Source organism: Macrotis lagotis, chromosome 7 (assembly GCF_037893015.1).
Source record: "Macrotis lagotis isolate mMagLag1 chromosome 7, bilby.v1.9.chrom.fasta, whole genome shotgun sequence".
In the NCBI taxonomy this organism is placed as follows: Eukaryota; Metazoa; Chordata; class Mammalia; order Peramelemorphia; family Peramelidae; genus Macrotis; species Macrotis lagotis.
Genome location: NC_133664.1, coordinates 170906650 through 170928185, shown reverse-complemented (window position 1 = coordinate 170928185; position 21536 = coordinate 170906650). Strand labels below are relative to the sequence as shown.

Sequence of the window (21536 nt, the reverse complement as noted above, 5' to 3'; positions counted from 1 at the left end):
TTATGACTTTATCCTAGAGGCAACAGAAAGCACTAAAATTGTTTAAGTGGTGGTCTTGTGGTTAGATTAAGAAAACTGTTTTGACAGCAATATGTAGGATGAACTAGAATGCTCAAAGGGATACTAATTAGAAAATTATTGGAATAATCAAGGTAAGAGGTAATAAGAATCTGAACTAAAGTGGTCAAATGAGAGAGAAGATGCAAGAGATGTCACAGTAGACATGGCAGGATGTGGTAAATGATATGTGGGGTAAAGAGAGTAAGGAGTCAAGGATAATAAGATTACAAACCTGAGACACTTGAGAGATGATTGTGCCTTGGACAGAAAGAGGGAAGCTTGGGAAAGGGGCATCCTCAGGCTTTAGGGGGAATTACAATGAGTTCCATTTTAAATGACTTTGGGACAACCAGTTTGAAGTGTCCAATGGACAAGTGATAATGAGAGTTTTGCTCAGGCAAGAGACTATTGGCTGGATTTGTAAATCTGGGAAATACATGCAATGAGTTAATAATTAAGCTCATGAGAGCTGATGAAGTTGCTGAAAGAGAATATAGAAGAAGGTGCAGGAAAGAACATACACAACTAGAATTCATGAAAGCTGCCCAGCAAAGAGAAATGAAAAGTTAGAAAAGGAGGAGACAAACCAGGAGAGAATAGTGTCACAAAAACCCAGAATGGAGAGAATATGTGGGAGAGGGTCTTCAGCAGTATTAAATGCAACTGACATTAATCAAAGAAGGATTAGGCCTGGAAAAAAGAGCATCTGACCTAGGAATTACTGATAACTTTGGAGAGAACAATTTCAGTTGAGTGATTGTTGAAAGTGAGATTTCAAAGGACTGATTAATAAGAGAAGAATATGTAAAGACTAAGTATAGACAACTTTTTCAAGGAGAAAAGGAGGAGAGAAGATGATACTTGAGGGTGATAGTTGGGTCAAATAAAGTTTGGGGTTTTTTTTCAAAAGAGGAAAAATGAGTATTTCTGAAGTCAGTAGGGAAGGAGTGTGAAGATTCAAGGAGACATAATTAAGGATGTACTTTGCTGGAAAAGATGGGAGAGGATGAGATCAAATACATACATATATATATATATATATATATATATAGAGAGAGAGAGAGAGAGAGAGAGAGAGAGAGAGAGAGAGAGAGAGAGAGAGAGAGAGAATGAATATGGGGCAGGATTACCTTTCTGTCAGACTGAGGGAGAAGAGGAGAAAAGAATGGGAGGTAATGTCAAAGGATTCAAAGATGAAGAGAATGGGTCTAGTTGAAGATGAATAACATGAATTTGTAATGTGCTCAGGGGGCACTGCTACCCTATGGATCAACTCATCTCTCACTTCTCCAACAAAGCTCCCTTCTCTAGTCAACCTCCCCTATATTTTCTCCAAAATTACTCTAGAGACTGCTTATTTTTTACATTTATTTCCCCACTGCTGCAAAGTGACATAGCACTCCATGAATGCTTTTTCTATTTATTCATTCATTGAGCCTTTTCCTTTCCAATCTGAACGACTAAAGATGTCAAAATCTTAAGAAAAACTGAGGACCATTACGGGGTTTCTATCCTTTTACTGAGTATTGCTCTTTACCTGGAGCTTTCACACACAAAAAAAAAATTCTATATTTTGGTGATTATCTTTATAAACCTACGTTTTACAAAAACAATGATTTGTTATTTTAATGCAATTAATTTTCTTTATAAATCTTTTGTGCATTTCAAAAATTTAATCTGGAAGGGTCTAGAAGCTTCACCCTACTGTCAAAGACTGATACAAAATTAAAAAAAGTTAAGATCTCCTGTTCCACGTGGCACCTTATCTGGTTTGGATTTGGTATAGATTTTAGAGTAGGTTCCTTGTCTCTTGTTCAGAGACTAGCCTAGATGAAACTAAGAAGGTCATCCTCCTTTGGAAGATTTACCAGTTTACTTACAAGCTACACTTTGGGGTTGCTTTGTTTTTAATGACACTTGGCTTATTTCAGGTCCAAGTTGAAATAATTTGGCAGGAATTTGGGGGACTGTGAGCGAGGCTTCCTCTCACTCAATAATTCCATCTCAAGGATCTATGACTTCTAGTTTATCCCTTCTGTAAGTGAAGGGCCAACCTGCCCAGTGCAGGGGCTGCCTGAACCCCTAGCCCGCGGGCCCTCCGAGGCGGCCCCCCGAGGAGGACCCTCGATTTGGGGCCGCCCGGGCCCTCACAAGCTCCACCAGCTCGTTCTGTCATCGAGTCACGGAGGGCACCCCAAGGGCCACGGGCACGATTTACTGTCTCCATGACGCCTGGCACATTGGCTTGTTCAAAGAAATTCATTCCCTCGCGTTACCATCGCATCTTGGCCCCGCCCCCCGGCAGACCCGCGCGCGGGCTTTACTTCCCGTCTGTTTCTTTAAACTCGCGGCTCCCCACCCCGGGAACGTCACTCCAGCTCTCGCGACAACTCCAGCGAGCGGCGCCCGGCGTGGGCGGGGCGAGGAGTCACCCAGGGGGCGCGTTCCGGCTCCCATAATCCTCAGCGCCCGGTTCCGTCTTCCGGGCGTGGCCTCCCGGCGCAGGCGCATGGGAGAAGGAGGGGCGGGCCGTTGGCTTCGGCGTCCATCGAGCTTCTGGGTTGCTAGGAGGCAAGAGGGCGCCGGGCCGGCCTCGCCCCAGAAGCCCCGGAAGCCGAGGGAACCTCTCCCAGGGCCGCCTCCGTCCCAGCTTCCAGCGCCACAAGGCATCGGCAGTGAGTAACCGGCAGCCCCGGACCTCGCAGCCGGCGGGGCCCTGCCTGCCCCTAGTCTCTTCAGTCCAAGCAGGCCCCGGAGCCGCCAGGCTGGGTCGGGTTTTCTAGCCCAGGACGTCCGTCTGTCTGTCCGCCGGCTGGGACTCCTCCTCATGCCCCCTCCTCCCAAGCCTCCTAATGCCCATCACCCAACCCCTTCCCCATAGGACTGGTTTTCTATCTCTTCCTTCCTCTCTTTCCTTCATTTCTTGATTTTTCCTAATTTCTTTTTTCCCTTTTCCTCCCTTATGATGCCCATGGTAAGAATTGTGGGGAGGCCAAATTTTGTTGTCCATAGTCAAGGTGACCTCGGGAAGAATGGTCCCAACAGCCTCAGCCCCAAAAGTATCCACCTAGTCCGACTCAGCCCTGGAAGAGAGGGCAGGTGTGTCAAGTCCGTTTTTATATAATACATAGAGATCAATAATTTTAAGGAAGAAGAGCTTTTTTGGAATTTTAAAATAATTTTTTGCAATATTTTAGAATGTATTTTTTTTTGCAAGGCAAATGGGGTTAAGTGGCTTCCCCAAGGCCACACAGCTAGGTAATTATTAAGTGTCTGAGACCGGATTTGAACTCAGGTACTCCTGACTCCAGAGCCGGTGCTTTTTCCACTACGCCACCTAGCCGCCCCTAGAAGTATTTTTTTAAAAAATACATTGAATCTGCTGAAGTTTCACTTGTACTGGTTTATGCAACACAGTAAAAACAGCGTAGTATTGCAAATTGGGAAAAAAAAACCTTAAGTTTAAATCTGATTTTAAATCCTGGTTCTGTCACTTGTTAGACCTTGAAGTGACCTTGGAAAAAGCCATTTCGTTTATCAAACCTTAATTGCCCTTGTAAAATGGGTCTAATAATATTTACCCTGCCTCCCTCACAGGGTTGTTGTGAGGATCAAAGGAGAGATCTATATAAAGTGTAACTTCAAGTGCATATGATTGTGAGCTATTTTATTGTCTTCAGTAGGCCCATTTTATAAAGCACACAGTGGCCTATGAACTGGACTAAGAAAGAGCTTGTATAACTTTCTACTTTGATATAGTGAGCTTATCAGAAGAGCTTACTGAAGCTAGGCAGAGACTGAGGGGGATAAGGAGGGGAGAAAGGAAAAGGAAAGAAGTATTGGGCACTAGAAGTGGGGTAAGAAGATTTTGAGTGGTGGGGATAAAAGGTGACCAAGATGGGGACTCAAATAGTTTCCACTAGAACTCTCAAGTTCACAGTTAATGGCTGATTCATTGTTTTCAACATGAATCCTTTTACTTTTTGATCAGATTACTTAACATATAGAATATTCACTTATTTTGGTTTAAAGGACAGCAGTTTTAGATATGAGTAGTTGCATGTCCCTCATTTCTGTTCAGGCCCTAACATCTTATATTATCTGGGAAACAAGAAGAGTGAAAGGAAATGAAGTATTAGAGTGTAGGAATTTAATTTTTGATTGAATGTAATAAAGGAATTTTAATAGTTAGAGATGTTAAATGCCAAAAATGAATGTTAAAAACTGTCTTTACATGTAAGGGGGGGGATATTTTAAGAAAATGATAGTACCCTTAAGAGATTCAAAAGTAGAGGAAAGAGGGACGGCTAGGTGGCATAGTGGATAAAGCACCGGCCTTGGAGTCAGGAGTACCTGGGTTCAAATCCGGTCTCAGACACTTAATAATTACCTAGCTGTGTGGCCTTGGGCAAGCCACTTAACCCCATTTGCCTTGCAAAAAAAAAACCTAAGAAAAAAGTAGAGGAAAGGTATTAATTTTAAAAAAACACTTTGTATGAAAGAAAAGAGCAGAAACAAAGAGAAATCTATGCACCATTTAATGTGTTTTTTTCCCAATTGCTTCTCATTTGAGAGAGATTTTTGGTGACCTTGAGAGAAGTGCTTCTACTGCATTCATCAAGCTAAATTGAAAATACCATCAAAACTCTTAAAATATAAAAATTCTTTTTCAAAAAGATAGTACTGAATTATTTAATATTTCAGGAAGAAAGTGATATTTCTATGATTAAAGTTAAATCCTGCAAAAATATCAAATCAAAATATATGATAAACTGTATATATCTTTCTACTAGGTCTGACAGTAAATTCCTTTGGGTCTCAAAATGCTTAATGCTGTTGACATTTAACAACTACTTTTTGCCAGAACAATTGGAAATGTTTAGTTGCCAACAAATAATTGTAGTTGTGTATTTTTGTAATAATATTAAATTTTTTGTGTGTTTTATGCATATTAAAGCATATTATAAAACTGAAAAAATGCTACCACTATGATAATAATGTTTATTCTTTATTTTCGAAGAAGACTGTGATATCAGGAAATGATGACATGACAAGCACATGAATTGGATTTGAATGGGGAGATGCTGCGCTAAGGCACCATTCTCACTTTCTCCTCCAGAGCCATCTGGATCCAGCGGCCAGATATGAATTTGGAAGACTGGAGATGGCCCTGGATGTGAGGCAGTCGGGATTAAGTGACTTGCCCAAGGTCACATACCACCATACAATAGTGTGATAACATTCTTATAATTCCTTTTAGATTTTGGGGAGGAGGATTCAATTTTGTTTCAAACAGAAAATGAACAGTTTTGAAGTGCCTACCTAATATCTACCATAACGATTGTTCATTTCCTAACCATATTAGCTTCATGTAACACTTCGTTATGTTCTGTTCTGTTAAACCCAGCACACAGTTTAATATATTTTTTGAAACATCTAGCTAGTAACATAGTATGACAAATGGAAATATGACAATTGTTTCATTATCAATGTTTAATATAGAGACCATATTGAAGCAAAAATACTACTAAAAGTGTACTGAATAACCAGATCTTAAACAAAAATATTAAAAAAATCAATGAGTTGTAACTGTTTTACCATTTTTAAAACTTCTTCAGTTTTGTGTTACTATTTTAAGTAATATACTTAACAAATTTAGGTAAAATCCTGACAATCTTAAAAGTATTTTGAATGCATTGAGTAGCACACTGATAGTTCTTTTGTATGTTTCTTGGCAGCATTTTTTTCTATGAAATATCCATGTGAATAATTGGTTTATAAGAATAGATCAAATATGTTCTGGTCCACTGGAAAAACTTATTTGTGGACATGCCTAGAATGTTGTTCACTGTAAAGCAGTTAACAAAGATGGCATAATAAGTGGTTATAATTATAATTTAAATTTAACTTCCCATTAAAATGAATGGAATTGCCAGATAAGTACCTCCTTTACTTTTTTGAACAAACTGGTTTATAGCTTAATGGAATATGTAATTTTTGTGTTATTTGTATATATACATACACGCACACACAACCATTTACAAAACCTAGAAATATAACATTACTTTGGGCCTGAAAAAATACATAAAGATCAAGGTTTCAAAACAAATAGGATTTTAGATAATTTTAAAATACATTTAAGTCAAGCTTTATTTTAATTGCCTTATCTGGAAAATTGAAACAAGTTAATTCAGAAACATTTATTGAGTACAAGTCATCATATAAACTATTGATGGATATTCAAAGACAAATGACTGGTCCTGCCCACTAGAGATAAGACAGAAGCATAAATAATTATAGCACAAAACAGAAAGTGCTAGTAAATAAGACAAATACAAATAAAAGTCTCTGAGAGAACAGGGGAAGAAAAATTCACTTAATGAAGAGAGTGGCATTTGAGGTGGTCATGAAAAATAAGTTTTCAATACATGTTAAGAAAAATGGTTTAATAGGGAATGGCAGGAGTAAATACTTAGATTGTGTTTGTGTTGAGTTGTGCCTTTTGGACTTTGCTTGGCACTGATACTGGAATGATTTGCTCTTAATGTTCATTTGACAGAAGAAATTGAGACAGACAGGATTAAGTGACTTACCCAGGTCACATAGCTAGTAAAGTAAGGTCACATCTGAATTAAGGAAGGAGTCTTCCTAGCACTCTATTCCAGATGCAATTTTGGGAACCTCAAATTGTCTTATTTGGCTAGACCAGAGTCTAGAGCACAGTGAATGAGAATAAGATGAGATGAGACAAGAAAATGTGCAGGAACCATGAACAAGGACTAAAATACTGGGCCATGAATTTATTTGATAGGCAATAGATAATCATCACAGTAATTTTTTTAGTCAAGTAATAATTCAGATATTTGAATTAGAAGTCACTTTGACGCAACATTCTGGATTGAGAGAAAAAGAGCAGGGGGAATTACTATAAACAAGGACACTCACATTAATCCAGTCAATGAGAGCCTGAATTAATGGCAATAAGGGACTGGATACAAAACATACTGGGGGAATAAAATCAGGAGCAAGCAGTAGACTGTAGAATTTGGAAATAAGGAAGAGGAGGAACATTCAAGGGAGAGTAACAGATGACATTCAATGCTCAATCTTGGGTGTTAGAATGGTACAGCAGTTAACAGCAATAAGTAAATCAAGAGGAGGGGGAGCAGGTTTTGGAGGGAAAATACTATTTTTTTTTTGGAGTGTGTTGCATTGGAAATGATGACAAAACCTCCATGAAGAGATCTAGTAAGCAATTTTAAAAAATGAACCTAAAGATCAGGAGATAGGTCAGAGTTTTTTGTGGTTTTCCATAGAAGCGACCGTTAAATTTGCAAAGGAGGGAGTGTAGAGAAATCATGAAGCTATATCTACAATTTAGGGTTAGGAGGAGCCACTCACTGGATGAGTAAGGAAGAAAGAATCAAACAGGAAAACTAGGAAACCATTATCTACTACTATGCTAGTTCGAATTGATAGATTTTAGCAGAGTGAAAAATACAATAGATTTTATGAATATTGACCCCAAATGATTCATTTTTCAAGATTTCCATTTTATGATGTTTGACTTCTCTGTATTTCATCCACTAGAAATAATGTTTATTGGAAGAATAGTTACTAAGATAGTGAAAATTCAGGATGTGTTCCATTGAATATAATTACTGGTTTCTGTGGTTGGAAAGGTATAGCTGTTGGAACTATACTACAAATAGTGTTCTGAACTCATTAGATTTTAATCTTTGATGTCTTTATAGCCTTTCAAACTCATCATGTCTAAAATTGAAATCATTTTCACCCTAAATCTAATTCTTCCCCTAATTTCTCTGTTTCTATTCATGGCACCACTGTGTTTCCAGCCACCATTCTTCTAACCTTTGAGTTCTCTCTTGACAGGTTCCTCTTTCCTCACCCCATACATCCAAATCCTCTCATCCATACCTCTGTAGATTTTTGGGTTCTTTGGCACCTGCTTTCCACTTCCCATTTCAGGCACCCTAATTTTTATCTGTTATAAACTAGCTGACTGTACTAACCTCTTCTTTTGAACTTCCTGCCTCCAATCTGTTCTCTCCCCAGTACATTATCACACAACCTGGAGTATATCTTTCTAATGTAGTATTATCATCATGTCATACTTCTACTTCGGGAGTTTTTAACTTTTTTTGTGTCCTGGACCCCTATGGTGGTGAAGCCTATGGATCTCTTTTCAGAATAGTAGTTTGCTGCCTACATTTATAATTGAAGAAAATTCCAGATTTCAGAGGTAATGAAAAAAAGAAAATTTTTTTTCCCATTCAAATTTATGAAATACCTGAAAGCAATCCAGGGGCCCAGGTTAAGAACCCCTCTATCACCTTTAATGTCTTCTTGTTCCCAACAAATATAATATAAACTCCTGATCCTGGTTCTCAAATCCTTTTCCAATCTGACTGTCACCTCATCTTATACTCCTCATGCATTCTGTGTTTCAATTACACTAGACAGTTCTCTGCTGCCTTTTATAGCTTTTCTCTACCAATTCCATGTTGGTGTCATGCTCTAAACATGGAATAGCAGCTTCCCATCTATTGATATGTTCCTTATTTCATGCCCAATTTAAATTATTCCTCCAAGATGAAACTCCCTGTTCCTCCACTCCAAATGATTTTAATCTCTCATAATTCTTTTGCGTAGAATTCTACTTTTGCACTTTTTCTGTCACACTCATCTGTATCATAGGATATATCATTTGTGAACTCATTCATTAGAGTGTAAACTTGTAGTAAGTAGGGTCTGTAAGATAACTATCTTTACATCCCCACACAAATAATGGAGTGCCTCAAATACAGAACAGAGCACCCTTAATAAGTATGGGTCAAATTGAATTAAAATTGCAAAGGACATAAGAATCTTTTCATAATTTTTAAACTAGTGACTTAAGTAACTCTGGAACCTACCTTATGTCTGCCCGAGGACTTTATGTCTTAGTTTTGGTTCTCACATTGATTGTGACAGGTTTGGGTTCCACAGTGATCTGAGCAAAGTGGACCAGGTTGGTAAGAAGTTAAGAATGGGAGAAAGGAGCAATTTCCCAGCAACAGGAAAGGAAAAGAGTGAGAAGATCTTGAATTCTCTTCCTAGGAACAAAGGGCAATAAGAGAAAATTTTTAAATATGATCATGTGGAATGGTGGGATGTTTTGATATTCTTCTGCCCTGTTAAAAATAATAGTGTATCAGACTTCTGGCCAAGATGGCAGAGAGAAGACAGGCATGGTTCTAAAGTCTCCTGATCTTTCCCCATCTATCATATGAAACAACATGCTGACCCTCTGGAGCTTGCGGACAGGGCTGGGGGGAGAGTTCCCGTGCAGGAGAGCTGTGGACACCATCCCTGGGCTCCTCTGGTCTGAGGAACTCTGAGTCCACACCTCCATTGAGGCTGAGGCCTCCTCTCAGAACAAACAATTGCAGACTACTACTGCCTCAGGCACAGGTGTGTGAGCAGAAGAACCAGCCCAGCTGACAATAGGGAGAAGGATGACCTCAGGTCAGGGTAGAGCCCACCATTGAAGGCAAAAAGATTCATTAGCTCCAACTCCTCCCTTCAAGCTAAGGGAGAAGGCCTCAATCAAGGTCACAGACACTCCAGAGAAAGCAATTAGCACCTTCTACTGGCCAGCCAGAGAAATTGCACTCGGTGAGTAAAACCTCCATTGATCCCAAGCCCCTGGGAACCAGCCCCTTCCCAACTCAAGGTCTTAGCAAAATGCAGAAGGGTCATCAGAAAGATGGATCCATAGAAAAATTCTTGGAAGGGAAAGACCCTAACTCAGAGAGACCTAGAACCTCTGAGGAGAATGTGACCTGGTCTTCAACACAGAAAGACTTCCTTGAAGAAATAAGTAAGGAGTTTAAAAATCAACTGGAAAATTTGGGAGAGACAATACCTTGCAACAAGAAAACAAATCCTTAAAAAAATACAATTGGACAAATACAAAATGAGAATTAATCTCCCAGATCCTCAATTGGGCAAATGCAAAAAGAAAATAATTCTCTCAAAACCTCAGTTGGTCAAATGGAAAGCTCTTTCAAAAGTAGAATGGGCCAATTGGAAAAGGAGTTGCAAAAGGTTAATGAAGAAAACTCCTCTCTAAAAAAAAAGAATGGAGTCTGCAGAAACTAATGACTCCATGAGACAGGAAGAGCCAATTAAACAAAACCAAAAAAATAGAAGAAAATGTAAGATACCTCATCAGCAAAACCACTGACCTTGAGAATAGGTCTAGGAGGGGCAATATGAAAATTATTGGACTTCCTAAAAAATACTGAAGAGAAAAAAAGCCTGGACTTAATATTACAGGATCTAGTGATGGAAAACTGCCCTGATATCATGGAACCAGAGGGCAAAGTTGTTATTGAAAGAATACATCGATCCCCTCCAGAAAAAGATCCTAAAATGAAAACACCAAGGAATGTTATGGCCAAATTCCAGAACTATCAGATAAAAGAGAAAACCCTGCAAGCATCCAGAAAGAAACAGTTTAAATATCAAGGAGCCACGGTAAGGATTATGCAGGACCTGGCTGCATCAGCATTAAGGGATCGAAGGGCTTGGAAGGAGATATTTCGAAGAGGAAGGGAGCTTGGAATACAGACAAGAATCCACTATCCCGAAAAGCTGAGCCTTCTCTTTCAGGGAAAAAGATGGAAGAATTCCAAAAATTCCTGATGAAAAGACCAGAGCTAAATAGAAAATTTGGACATCAAACAGGAGGTTCAAGAGACATGTAAAAAGGTAAAAAAAAAAAAAAAGAGGGGGCAGTAAAAAAAAATTGCTATCCAATAAGTTGAAACTGGCTATATTTCCAGCATGGGGGAAAAGATTCTCATAAATCTTGAGAATTGTAACTCTAACAGAGAGAATATACCTAGCCAGAAGTGATGGACATTCATGACTTATCCATGAAACTGCTATCCAATGGGATGTAACTGGCTTTAACCCCACTTGGGAGAAAGACTCTAATAACTCAAGAATTTTGACTCTATTAGACAGAATGTACTTAGCTACAAGTGACAGATACTCAGAATTTTCTATGACTTAGAATGATCTAAAAAACACTACCTCATTAAAAAGGGGGACAGGAAGGAGACAGGAGGAGGGAGGGGATTGATTGGGGGTAAATCTCATTACACTAAGAGGTACAAAATAGCTAGGGTAATAGGGGGGAAGAAGGGAGGAGATGAGAAACACCTGAATCTTCTTCTCATCAGACTTGGCTTAAAGTCAATTTACACATACTTAGTTAACAAACATCTAACCTTTCAAGGATTAAAAGGGGAGGGGGGGAACGGAGAAAGGGAGGGGGAATGGGGGGAAAGGGGAACTAACAAAAGGAAGGGAAGGAAAAAGGGGGAAAAGGGGAAAGAAAGGGGAGGGGTGATATAGGAGGGCAAACACTGAAGGGGTTGGTATTTAGAAAAAAAATACTGGGGAATACGGATAAGGGGGGAAATACAAACAGGGAAGAAAGTATGGAGGGCAATAAAGATTTAGTAATCATAACCTTGAATGTGAATGGGATGAACTCTCCCTTAAAATATAAGTGAATAACAGAGTGGATTAAAAAACAGAATCCAACAATATGCTGCTTACAAGAAACTCATTTGAAGCAGAGAGATACATATAGAATAAAGATAAAAGGTTGTAGCAAAATATATTTTTCTTCAGCTGAAGTAAAAAAAGCAGGGTTAGCAATCCTTATCTCAGACAAAGCAGCAGGAAAAATAGATAGCATTAAAAGAGATAAGGAAACTTTATCCTCCTAAAAGGTACCATAGACAATAAAGCTATTTCAATACTGAATATATATGCGCCTAGTGGGACAGCATCCAAATTCTTAGAGGAGAAGCTGAAAGAACTACAGAAAAACATAGACAGCAAAACTCTACTAGTGGGGTGACTAGGTGGTGCAGTGGATAAAGCACCGGCCCTAGAGTCAGTACCTGAGTTCAAATCCAGTCTCAGACACTTAATAATTACCTAGCTTTGTGGTCTTGGGCAAGAAACTTAACACCATTTGCCTTGTAAAAACCTAAATAAAAAATAACTCTACTAGTGGAAGACCTCAACCTCCCACTCTCAGATCTAGATAAACTGAATCATAAAATAAACAAGAAGTTAAGGAGGTAAATAAATTGTTAGAAAAACTAGATATGGTAGACTTATGGAGGAAATTGAATGGGGATAGAAAGGAATATACCTTTTTCTCTGCAGTACATGGAACTTAATAGAAAAATTGACCATGTATTAGGACATAAAAACCTAATGATCAACTGCAGAAAGGCAGAAATAGTAAATATATCTTTCTCAGATCACAATGCAATAAAAGTCATATGCAATATTGGTCCAAGGAGATATAGACCCAGAATCAATTGGAAACTGAATTAACCTCATTTTAAAGAATGAGTGGACCAAAAAACCAGTCATTGAAAGAATTAACCATTTTATCATAGATAATGATAATAATGAAACAACATACCAAAACCCATTATGGGATTTATTCAAAGTGGCTCCCGGGATATATTATAGCTTTAAATGCTTACATGAATAAACTGGAGAAAGAGGATATCAATGAACTAAACATACAAGTAAAAAATTTAGAGAAAGGACAAATTAAAAATCCCCAATTAAATACCAAATTAGAAATTCTAAAAATTAAAGGAGAAATTAATAAAATTGAAAGCAAAAAACTATTGAATTAATAAATAGTCAAAAGTTGGTATTATGAAAAAACAATAAAATTGATAAACTCCTGGTCAATTTGATTAAAAAAAAGAAAATCAGATTGCTAGTATCATAAATGAAAAAGGTGAACTCACCACCAACGAGGAGGAAATTAAAGTAATACGAAATTATTTTGCCCAACTCTATGCCAATAAATTTGATAATGTAAGTGAAATGGATTAATATTTACAAAAATATAAGTTGCCCAGGTTAAATGAAGAGGAGATTAAATACCTAAACAACCCTATCTCAGAAAAAGAAATTCAACAAGCCACCATTGAAATCCCCAAGAAAAAATCTCCAGGGCCTGATGGATTCACAAGTGAATTCTGCCAAACATTTAAGGAGCAATTGGTTCCAATTCTATATAAACTCTTTGGAAAAATAGGGAAAAATGGAACTCGGCCTAACTCTTTCTATGAAACCAATATGGTGCTGTTACCTAGACCAGGAAGAGTTAAAACAGAGAAAGAAAATTATAGACCTATTTCCCTGATGAATATAGATGTAAAAATCTTAAATAAAATCTTACCAAAATGATTACAAGTTATCACTAGCATAATACATTATGATCAAGTAGGATTTATCCCAGGAATGAAGGGTTGGTTCAATATTAGGAAAACTGTTAGCATACTCAATTATATCAACAACAAACCTATCAGAAATCATATGATCATATCAATAGATGCTGAAAAAGCTTTTGACAAAATACAGCATCCATTCTACTAAAAACACTAGAGGGTGTAGGAATAAATGGACTGTTCCTTAGAATAATTAGCAGTATCTATCTGAAACCACCAACAAGCATTATATTCAATGGGGAGAGGCTAGAGGCATTCCCAATAAGATCAGGGGTGAAACAAGGGTGCCCATTATCACCACTACTATTCAATATTGTATTAGAAATGTTAGCTTCAGCAATTAGAGAAGAAAAAGAAATTGAAGGAATTAGAATTGGGAAGGAAGAGACAAAACTCTCACTCTTTGCAGATGACATGATGATCTACCTAGAGAATCCCAAGAAATCATCCAAAAAACTACTGGAAACAATTAGCAATTTTAGCAAAGTGGCAGGTTATAAAAATAAAACCCTCATAAATCCTCAATTTTTCTATATATGTCTAGCAAGATACAGCAGGAAGAGCTAGAAAGAGAAATCCCATTCAAAGTAACCTCAGACAATATAAAATACCTGGAAGTCTATTTGCCAAGACAGACTCAGAAACTTTTTGAAAACAATTATACAACATTTCTCACACAAATTAAATCAGATTTACATAACTGGGCAAATATCAATTGCTCATGGATAGGTAGAGCTAATATAATAAAAATCATAATTCTACCAAAACTAAACTACCTGTTTAGTGCCCTACCAATCAAAATTCCAAAAAATTACTTTAATGAGTTAGAAAAAATTGTAAGTAAATTCATATGGAGAAATAAAAAGTCAAGAATTTCCAGGAGCTTAATGAAAAAAAAAGTGTAAAAGAAGGTAGCTTAGCCCTACCCGATCTAAAATTATATTATAAAGCATCAGTCATCAAAACTGTTTGGTACTGGCTAAGAAACAAAGTGGTGGACCAGTGGAATAGACTAGGTGCAAAAGCAGGAGACGATTATAGTAATCTGCTGTTTAATAAACCCAAAGAGTTGGGGCAGCTAGGTGGTGCAGTAGATAGAGCACGAGCCCTGGAGTCAGGAGTACCTCAGTTCAAATCCGGCCTCAGACACTTAATAATTACTTAGCCATGTGGCCTTGGGCAAGCCACTTAACCCCACTGCCTTGAAAAATCTAAAAAAAAATAAAAACCCCAGTCTGGCCACTGGGATAAAAACTCCCTCTTTGATAAAAACTGCTGGGATAATTGGAAGTTAGTATGGAAGAAACTTAGATTAGACCAACACCTGACACCCTTTACCAAGATAAGATCCAAAAGGTTACAGTACTTAGACATAAAAAACAATACTATATGCAAATTAGAAGATCAAGGACTAGTTTACCTGTCAGTTCTATGGAAAGGGGAGCAGTTTATGACTAAGCAGGAGTTGAAGAATATCACCAAAAACCAACTAGATGATTTCGATTACATTAAATTAAACAGCTTTTGCACAGATAAAACCACTGTAACCAAGATCAAAAGAAATGTAGTAAATTGGGAAACAATTTTTACAACTAATGATTCTGACAAAGGACTCATTTCTAAAATATACAGAGAACTGAGTCATATTTTTAAAAACAAAGCCACTCCCCAATTGACAAATGGTCAAAGGATATGCAAAGGCAATTTACAGATGAGGAGATCAAAGCAATCCATAGCCATATGAAAAATTGCTCTAAATCAGTACTTATTAGAGAAATGCAAAGTAAAGCTTCTCTGAGGTATCACCTCATACCTCTCAGATTGGCCAATATGACCAGAAAGGATAGTGATCATTGTTGGAAGGGTTGTGGGAAATCTGGGACACTATTACACAGTTGGTGGAGCTGTGAACTCATCCAACCCTTCTGTAGAGCAATTTGGAACCATGCCCAAAGGGCAACAAAAATGTGCATACCCTTTGACCCAGCAATACCACTACTGGGTCTATACCCTGAAGAGATGATGAAAAAGGATAAAAACATCACTTGTAAAAAAATATTTATAGCAGCCCTGTTTGTGGTGGTAAAGCATTAGAAATCAAGTAAATGTCCTTCAATTGGGGAATGGCTTAGCAAACTGTGATATATGTATGTCAGTGAACACTATTGTTCTATTAGAACCAGGAGGGATAGGAATTCAGGGAGGCCTGGAGGGATTTGCATGAACTGATGCTGAGTGAGATGAGCAGAACCAGAAAAGTACTGTACACCCTAGCAGCAACATGTGGGTTATGGTCAACCTTGAAGGACTGGCTCATTCCATCAATGCAGCAATTGGGAACAATTTTGGGCTGTCTGCAAAGGAGAGTGTCATCTGTATCCAGATAAAGAGCGGTGGAGTTTGAACAAAGTTCAAGGACTATTCCCTTTAATTTTTTTTTTAGGTTTTTCTTTTAAAGGCAAATGGGGTTAAGTGGCTTGCCCAAGGCCACACAGCTGGGTAATTATTAAGTGTCTGAGACCAGATTTGAACCCAGGTACTACTGACTCCAGGGCCGGTGCTTTATCCACTATGCTACCTAGCCTCCCTATTCCCTTTAATTTAGGGAAAAAAACGTATATTATTGTCTGATCTTGTTACCTCTTAGACTTCTTGTCTCTTCCTTAAGGATACAATTTCTCTCTCATCACACTCAATTTGAATCAGTGTACAACATGGAAACAAAGTAAAGACTGACAGATTGCTTTCTGGGGGGGAGGGAAGCAAGATTGGGGGGAAAATTGTAAAACTCAAATAATATCTTTTTTCAAATAATATCTTTAATAAAAAAACAATTTAATAAAAAAATAATAGTGTATCAGCAATAATGCATACAATTACTCAAAACATCAGGATTAGAATACAAGATTAAGATATCATAACTTTGAATTTAATTGATAATGAAATAAATAGCTTGAGAATTCTATTCTACTTTACTGTTTTTTTTAAGGAAAAATGCATAAATCCTACCCACTTTTGGAATTCAGTGTGAAAACACAAACATATGTCATGTATTTTAGTTCTTTCAAAAATGCTTCTCTGGGTGGCTAGGTGGCACAGTGAATAGAGCACCGGCTCTGGTGTCAGGAGTACCTGAGTTCAAATGTGACCTCAGACACTTAATAATTACCTAGCTGTGTGGCCTTGGGCAAATCACTTAACCCCACTGCCTTGCAAAGAAAAAAAAAATGCTTCTTTAAAATACCTGTTATTTATTACTGGTTTAAATAATTTGTCTAAGAATTCTGAACTTTTAACTGAAAAGTACAAATCTAAATATGTATTTCATAAAATGGAGTTTTGTGGTTGTGCTAAGGGGAGGAAATTGTTAAAATATCCAATTGGTACTTGTGTTAGAGATCAGCAACGTTTCAAGAAAAGCATAAGTTGCCTTAGTTGTGCCTTGTAATCTTGTAACAGAATCTTGCTTAAAATATGAGGCTAATGTTTTTACTGCAACAATGGTTACAAACAGGGTTAATGGGAAATACATGTATTTTAAAAATTTTAGGTCTTTCCATTTTGGGGACATTTCAATAATATGTCATAATTATAAGATAATATTGTTTTGACATCTTTCAGAAAAAAAGACGTGATAAAACTTCTGTAGACATGGCTAGTTCTGACATGAAACCAAAATCAATAAGTCGTGCCAAAAAATGGTCAGATGAGATAGAGAATCTATACAGATTTCAGCAAGCAGGATATCGGGATGAAATTGAATATAAGCAAGTGAAGCAAGTCGCTATGGTAAGGTAGATTGTAGAAGCAGAATAATTTTCCTTTCTCAGAATAGTTATTTCCCATTCAAGAGGTATATTTGTTTTTATGTTTTTCTTTTATGCTGTTATTTCTATCATTGGAAGAGATTAGAAGATGGAGATAAGGGGATGAAATTCCAACCTTGAATTTGACAATTTTTTTTCTCTTTAAGAATTTGTTAGTATTTATGAAAAAGTTGTTATAATAATCTAGGGCAACTAAGTATTACAATGGAGAGAGCATTGGATTTAGAGCCAGAGTCAGAAAGACTTGAATTTGAATTTTGCCTCAAATGCCTACTGTGTATACTTCTGTTTCTCCAATGATAAAACGAGGATAATAATGACACCCATATAATTTTTGATCTTCAAAATAAGCTGAGAGGATCAAATGAACTAACATTGGTTAAGTACTGTATAAAACTGTGATAAATACTAGCTATTATTGTTAATGTCTAGAATGTAACAATGGGCTTAGCCAAGTAATCCTAATGAAATTCATTTTGGTTAGGCATTCAGAATTTTTCCAGTTAATTCAGGTTTATTATCTACTTTATGAATCTTGATTATCTTTAGATTCTCATCTTTCTCTTCCAGCCAACTACCTTTTCTTCATAGTTCTTAGCCCTTTTACAAAAAAGGAGGGAGGGGTAGAAAAATGAAAGATTAAAAAAAATCTTAGTCTGACTGCTTATTAGTGACTGATTTAAAAAAAAAAACCTGCTTAGAAATGAGTTTGAAATTATTGATTCTAATTGAATTATCCATGATTTTTATTTATCAGCATTATCACAAATATTTGAAGTTGATGTTTTTCCTATCACCATAAGGAAGGGTTTTTAGGATTTTTTGGTACTATAGTAGGTTTGAAATATATAAGATAGAAGTGATATTATTTGAAGATGGTGATCTAAAATAAGCTCCATGCCTTTACCTCTAGATGGAGTTGCCCTCAAAGATCTGTAGCAGTCTCTGTTAGCAGAGAATGTTTGCACACCGAGTCCTCACCTCACATCACCCAGTCAACAAGGATTTATTACATTATAGAGGCAAAACTAAAATAGAGGAGACTCTTTATTGTTGAATTATTTGTTTATTTATTATTTATTTATTGCCTGCAGAGAACAAGGTCTAGCAAGTCCTTCTAAGCTGAAAGTCTTCAAGTATGGTTTGGTGAAGTAAGAAAAAAGCTTATTCATAGCAAACCAAAAAGTCTTAAATTATGTGAAAATAAAAAGGTGCTCTTTCAGATAAAATCAGAATTTTTTAAAGTATTAAAGTAAGGCTGTACATAAAAATGTACATTAAGGGCAGTTTTAAAGGAAAAAAATAGTCAGAAAAGAATATCCTGAAGAATGTTTGTAGAAGAGGAGAAAAACAGCCTACCTGTATTGGTAGGATTGGAACTAGGTTTATTCTTTAGAGTTGCTGGGATGGTGCCCTTTATGTCTATGCTGCTGTCACTACCTTAGTGATTAGTGCCCTTCTCAAAATTTGTGAGAATTAGGAAAGTCATTCTGTCATTCAATTCTCTTCCCTGGACTATCCCTAGGGGGGAAAAAAAGGTGACTGTGAAAAACACCTGAGGACTCTTATAACAGTAGCTCTCCCTTCCATAGTGATTCTTGGGGAGGAGGAATATAGTAAGCAAAGAGGTGCACAGTAAGAAGTTTGACAAGAATAAAGAGTTCTTGTCATGGAATAGGATATTTGGATTAGAATGGTAGGTTGAGACAATTCTCTCTAAAGCAACCCTGTGAGGTAAGAAGTACAATTACAATTACTATTATGCCCACTCTGCAGATAAGAATGAGTTGAACATATAGCTCATAAATGCTTAGAGCAGGGATCTGAGCTCAAACCTTCAGACACCAAATCCAAAACTTTTTCCCCCTGGTGCCATCTTGTTTCTGTGATTAGAACGAAAAAAGAAAAATATCCCAAGTGGACTAAGCTGTTGGATACAGTACAGTTTTGAATGTCAATTCCCTTGCTTATAATCATGCATATATATAGGATCATTGGTTTAGAAATTGAAGGGGTCTTAGAAATTAGCTAGGTCAACCCCCTTGTTTTACAGATGAAGAAACAAATCTCCATATTAAGTTATTTGTCCAAGATCATAAACATTTGGCAGATCTAGGTTCTGAACCAAGACCCTGTGTTATCATATCCAATGCTCTTATCTTTATACTACTATCTTGACCAAAATTTGTAACCAGAGGGGAAAACTTAAGCCGACTTCCTCATTCCATAGCATATTATCCCTACCATCAAGGGCAGCTAGGTGGTGGAGTGGATAGAGCACTGCCTTGAATTCAGGAGGATAGGAATTTGAATCCTACCTCAGACACTTGACTCTTACTTGCTGTGTGACCTTGAGCAAGTCACTTAACCCTGAACGCCTCACATCCAGGGCTATCTCCAGTTGTCCTGATTCATTTTTAGCCATTGGATCCAGATGGTTCTGGAGGAGAAAGTGAGGCTGATGACTTAGCATAGCACCCCCTCACTCAAATCCAATACATACAGTTGTCATGGCATCACTTCCCTGATGTCATGGTCTTCTTTGATAATGAAGGACAAACATCATTATGATAGGATTGTAGGATGATATGTAATACATGAGTCTCAGATTTTGTTTGATTTTAAGTGGTTTGTGGAACCACCTCCATTGCCAGGTATCTCTCAGAAGATATCTAGACATCTGGTCCCCAAAATCTTAGTCCTGGAATCAATAGAATCATTTATGGCTTTGCCCAAACTTAATGTCTTGTAGAAGTGATGTTGAGAGGCTATTTTTTTTTAATCAAACTACAATGTAGCTTGCAATTAGAGAGCCCTGGATTTGGAGGACTAAGTGACTTAAGGTCTTTATTGCAGTATCACCTTAGGTAAATCATTTAATACACTGAGGCCTCAGTTTCTTAATGGAAAATTGAATTGAACTAAATTATTTTAAAAGTTCCTGCTCTAATCTGTAATAGCTGAAGGCACGAGAAATTTGAAATTTGAATTTCCTTGATTATGTTCTATATCTTGACCATTATGTAGAAATTCTAACATGGATCTAAGAAGAAATGATAAATTATTCATTTTATATTTTCTGTTCCAATTATCTGAAATATATATATATATATATATATATACATACATATATAACTTCAAGAATCAAAATTTTATGGTTTAATACTTTACATTTTTTATTTCTCACATTATAAAATACCAAGAATTCTTTTATATTTAAATACTTCATAAATATTATTTGGCTTTTTTGTTTGTTTGTTTGTTTTGTTTGTGCAGGTAGATCGTTGGCCAGAGACAGGCTATGTGAAGAAACTTCAAAGAAGAGATAATACTTTCTATTACTATAATAAACAGAGGGAATGTGAAGACAAGGAGGTTCATAAAGTGAAAATTTATGCTTATTAGCATTTCCTTGTGTGATTTATTTATTTTAAACTCAACGTGTATGTCACTTCACCAGCTGTACTCATCACATTAATGCTTTGTAACATAAAAGAAATGAAACTCGCTCTTTTAAGCCACCTTGCCCCATATTTTAAAATATCTGGTAGATAAATGAATAAAATGTCATCTTCTAAAAGTAAATCAGGGGAAAATTGGTTATTTCTCTATTTTGGGGATTTTGAGTTAAAAACCAAATAACTTATTTTTCAGGAATATTCTTAAAATTAAATCAACTCCATGTATTAGAAAGAATCATGCCTGACATACCAGAGGCCTTGGATCCCAGTGCAAACAGCCGGTGAGAAGACCCTGGCCCCAGCACAGGAAGCTTATGATAGTGTCTCTGTGACTCAGGCCCTGACCATAGAAAGCTACTGTGGCAACGGGAAGGTCAAAACACTAATTCAGGAGAGGAGCTTGGCAAAATAGCTACTTGTGAAACCTCAAGGAGAGATAGGAACTGGAAAAGCACATTGAAAATACTTGATAAATAGAATTGGCCAAATGGAAAAGGACATACAAAGGCTAACTAAAAATAATTCCTTAAACTAATTGGAGCAACTGAATGGCAGAGGACAGAACACTGGACCTGGAGTCAGGAAGACCCGAGTTCAGATCCAGTCATAACTGTTAGCCTAGGCAAATCACTTGGACTCGATTCCTCATCTTTAAAATGAGAGTTATTGTGAAGTTCAAATGAGATAATTGTAAAATACCTCATAATGCTATATATTATTTGAGGGAATATAAATAGCTAAGCATCAAAAACGTTTCCTAGTGAATCTCTTTAGTTACCTTCTTCCCCAACTCCACCCTGCCATGGCCCTGCCTCAAGAAGAGGAGTCAAGAAAAATTTAGA

At 37.0% G+C, this 21536-nt stretch overlaps 1 protein-coding gene across 2 annotated transcripts; it reads left to right on the top strand.

Annotated features, from left to right (window-relative positions):
• Positions 1-2527: 2527 nt before the first annotated feature.
• On the top strand, positions 2528-20818 carry MEIG1 (meiosis/spermiogenesis associated 1). Of its 2 annotated transcripts, XM_074194069.1 has the most exons (4): positions 2646-2735; positions 3040-3159; positions 17028-17195; positions 20510-20818. In XM_074194069.1, the coding sequence occupies exons 3-4, from the start codon at positions 17058-17060 to the stop codon at positions 20636-20638; spliced, it is 267 nt and encodes an 88-aa protein (XP_074050170.1). In that variant the 5' UTR covers positions 2646-2735; positions 3040-3159; positions 17028-17057; the 3' UTR covers positions 20639-20818. The 2 variants fall into 2 exon arrangements, with proteins under 2 accessions (XP_074050171.1, XP_074050170.1); XM_074194070.1 differs by lacking the exon at positions 3040-3159 and having other exon boundaries at positions 2528-2735.
• The last annotated feature ends 718 nt before the right edge of the window (positions 20819-21536 follow it).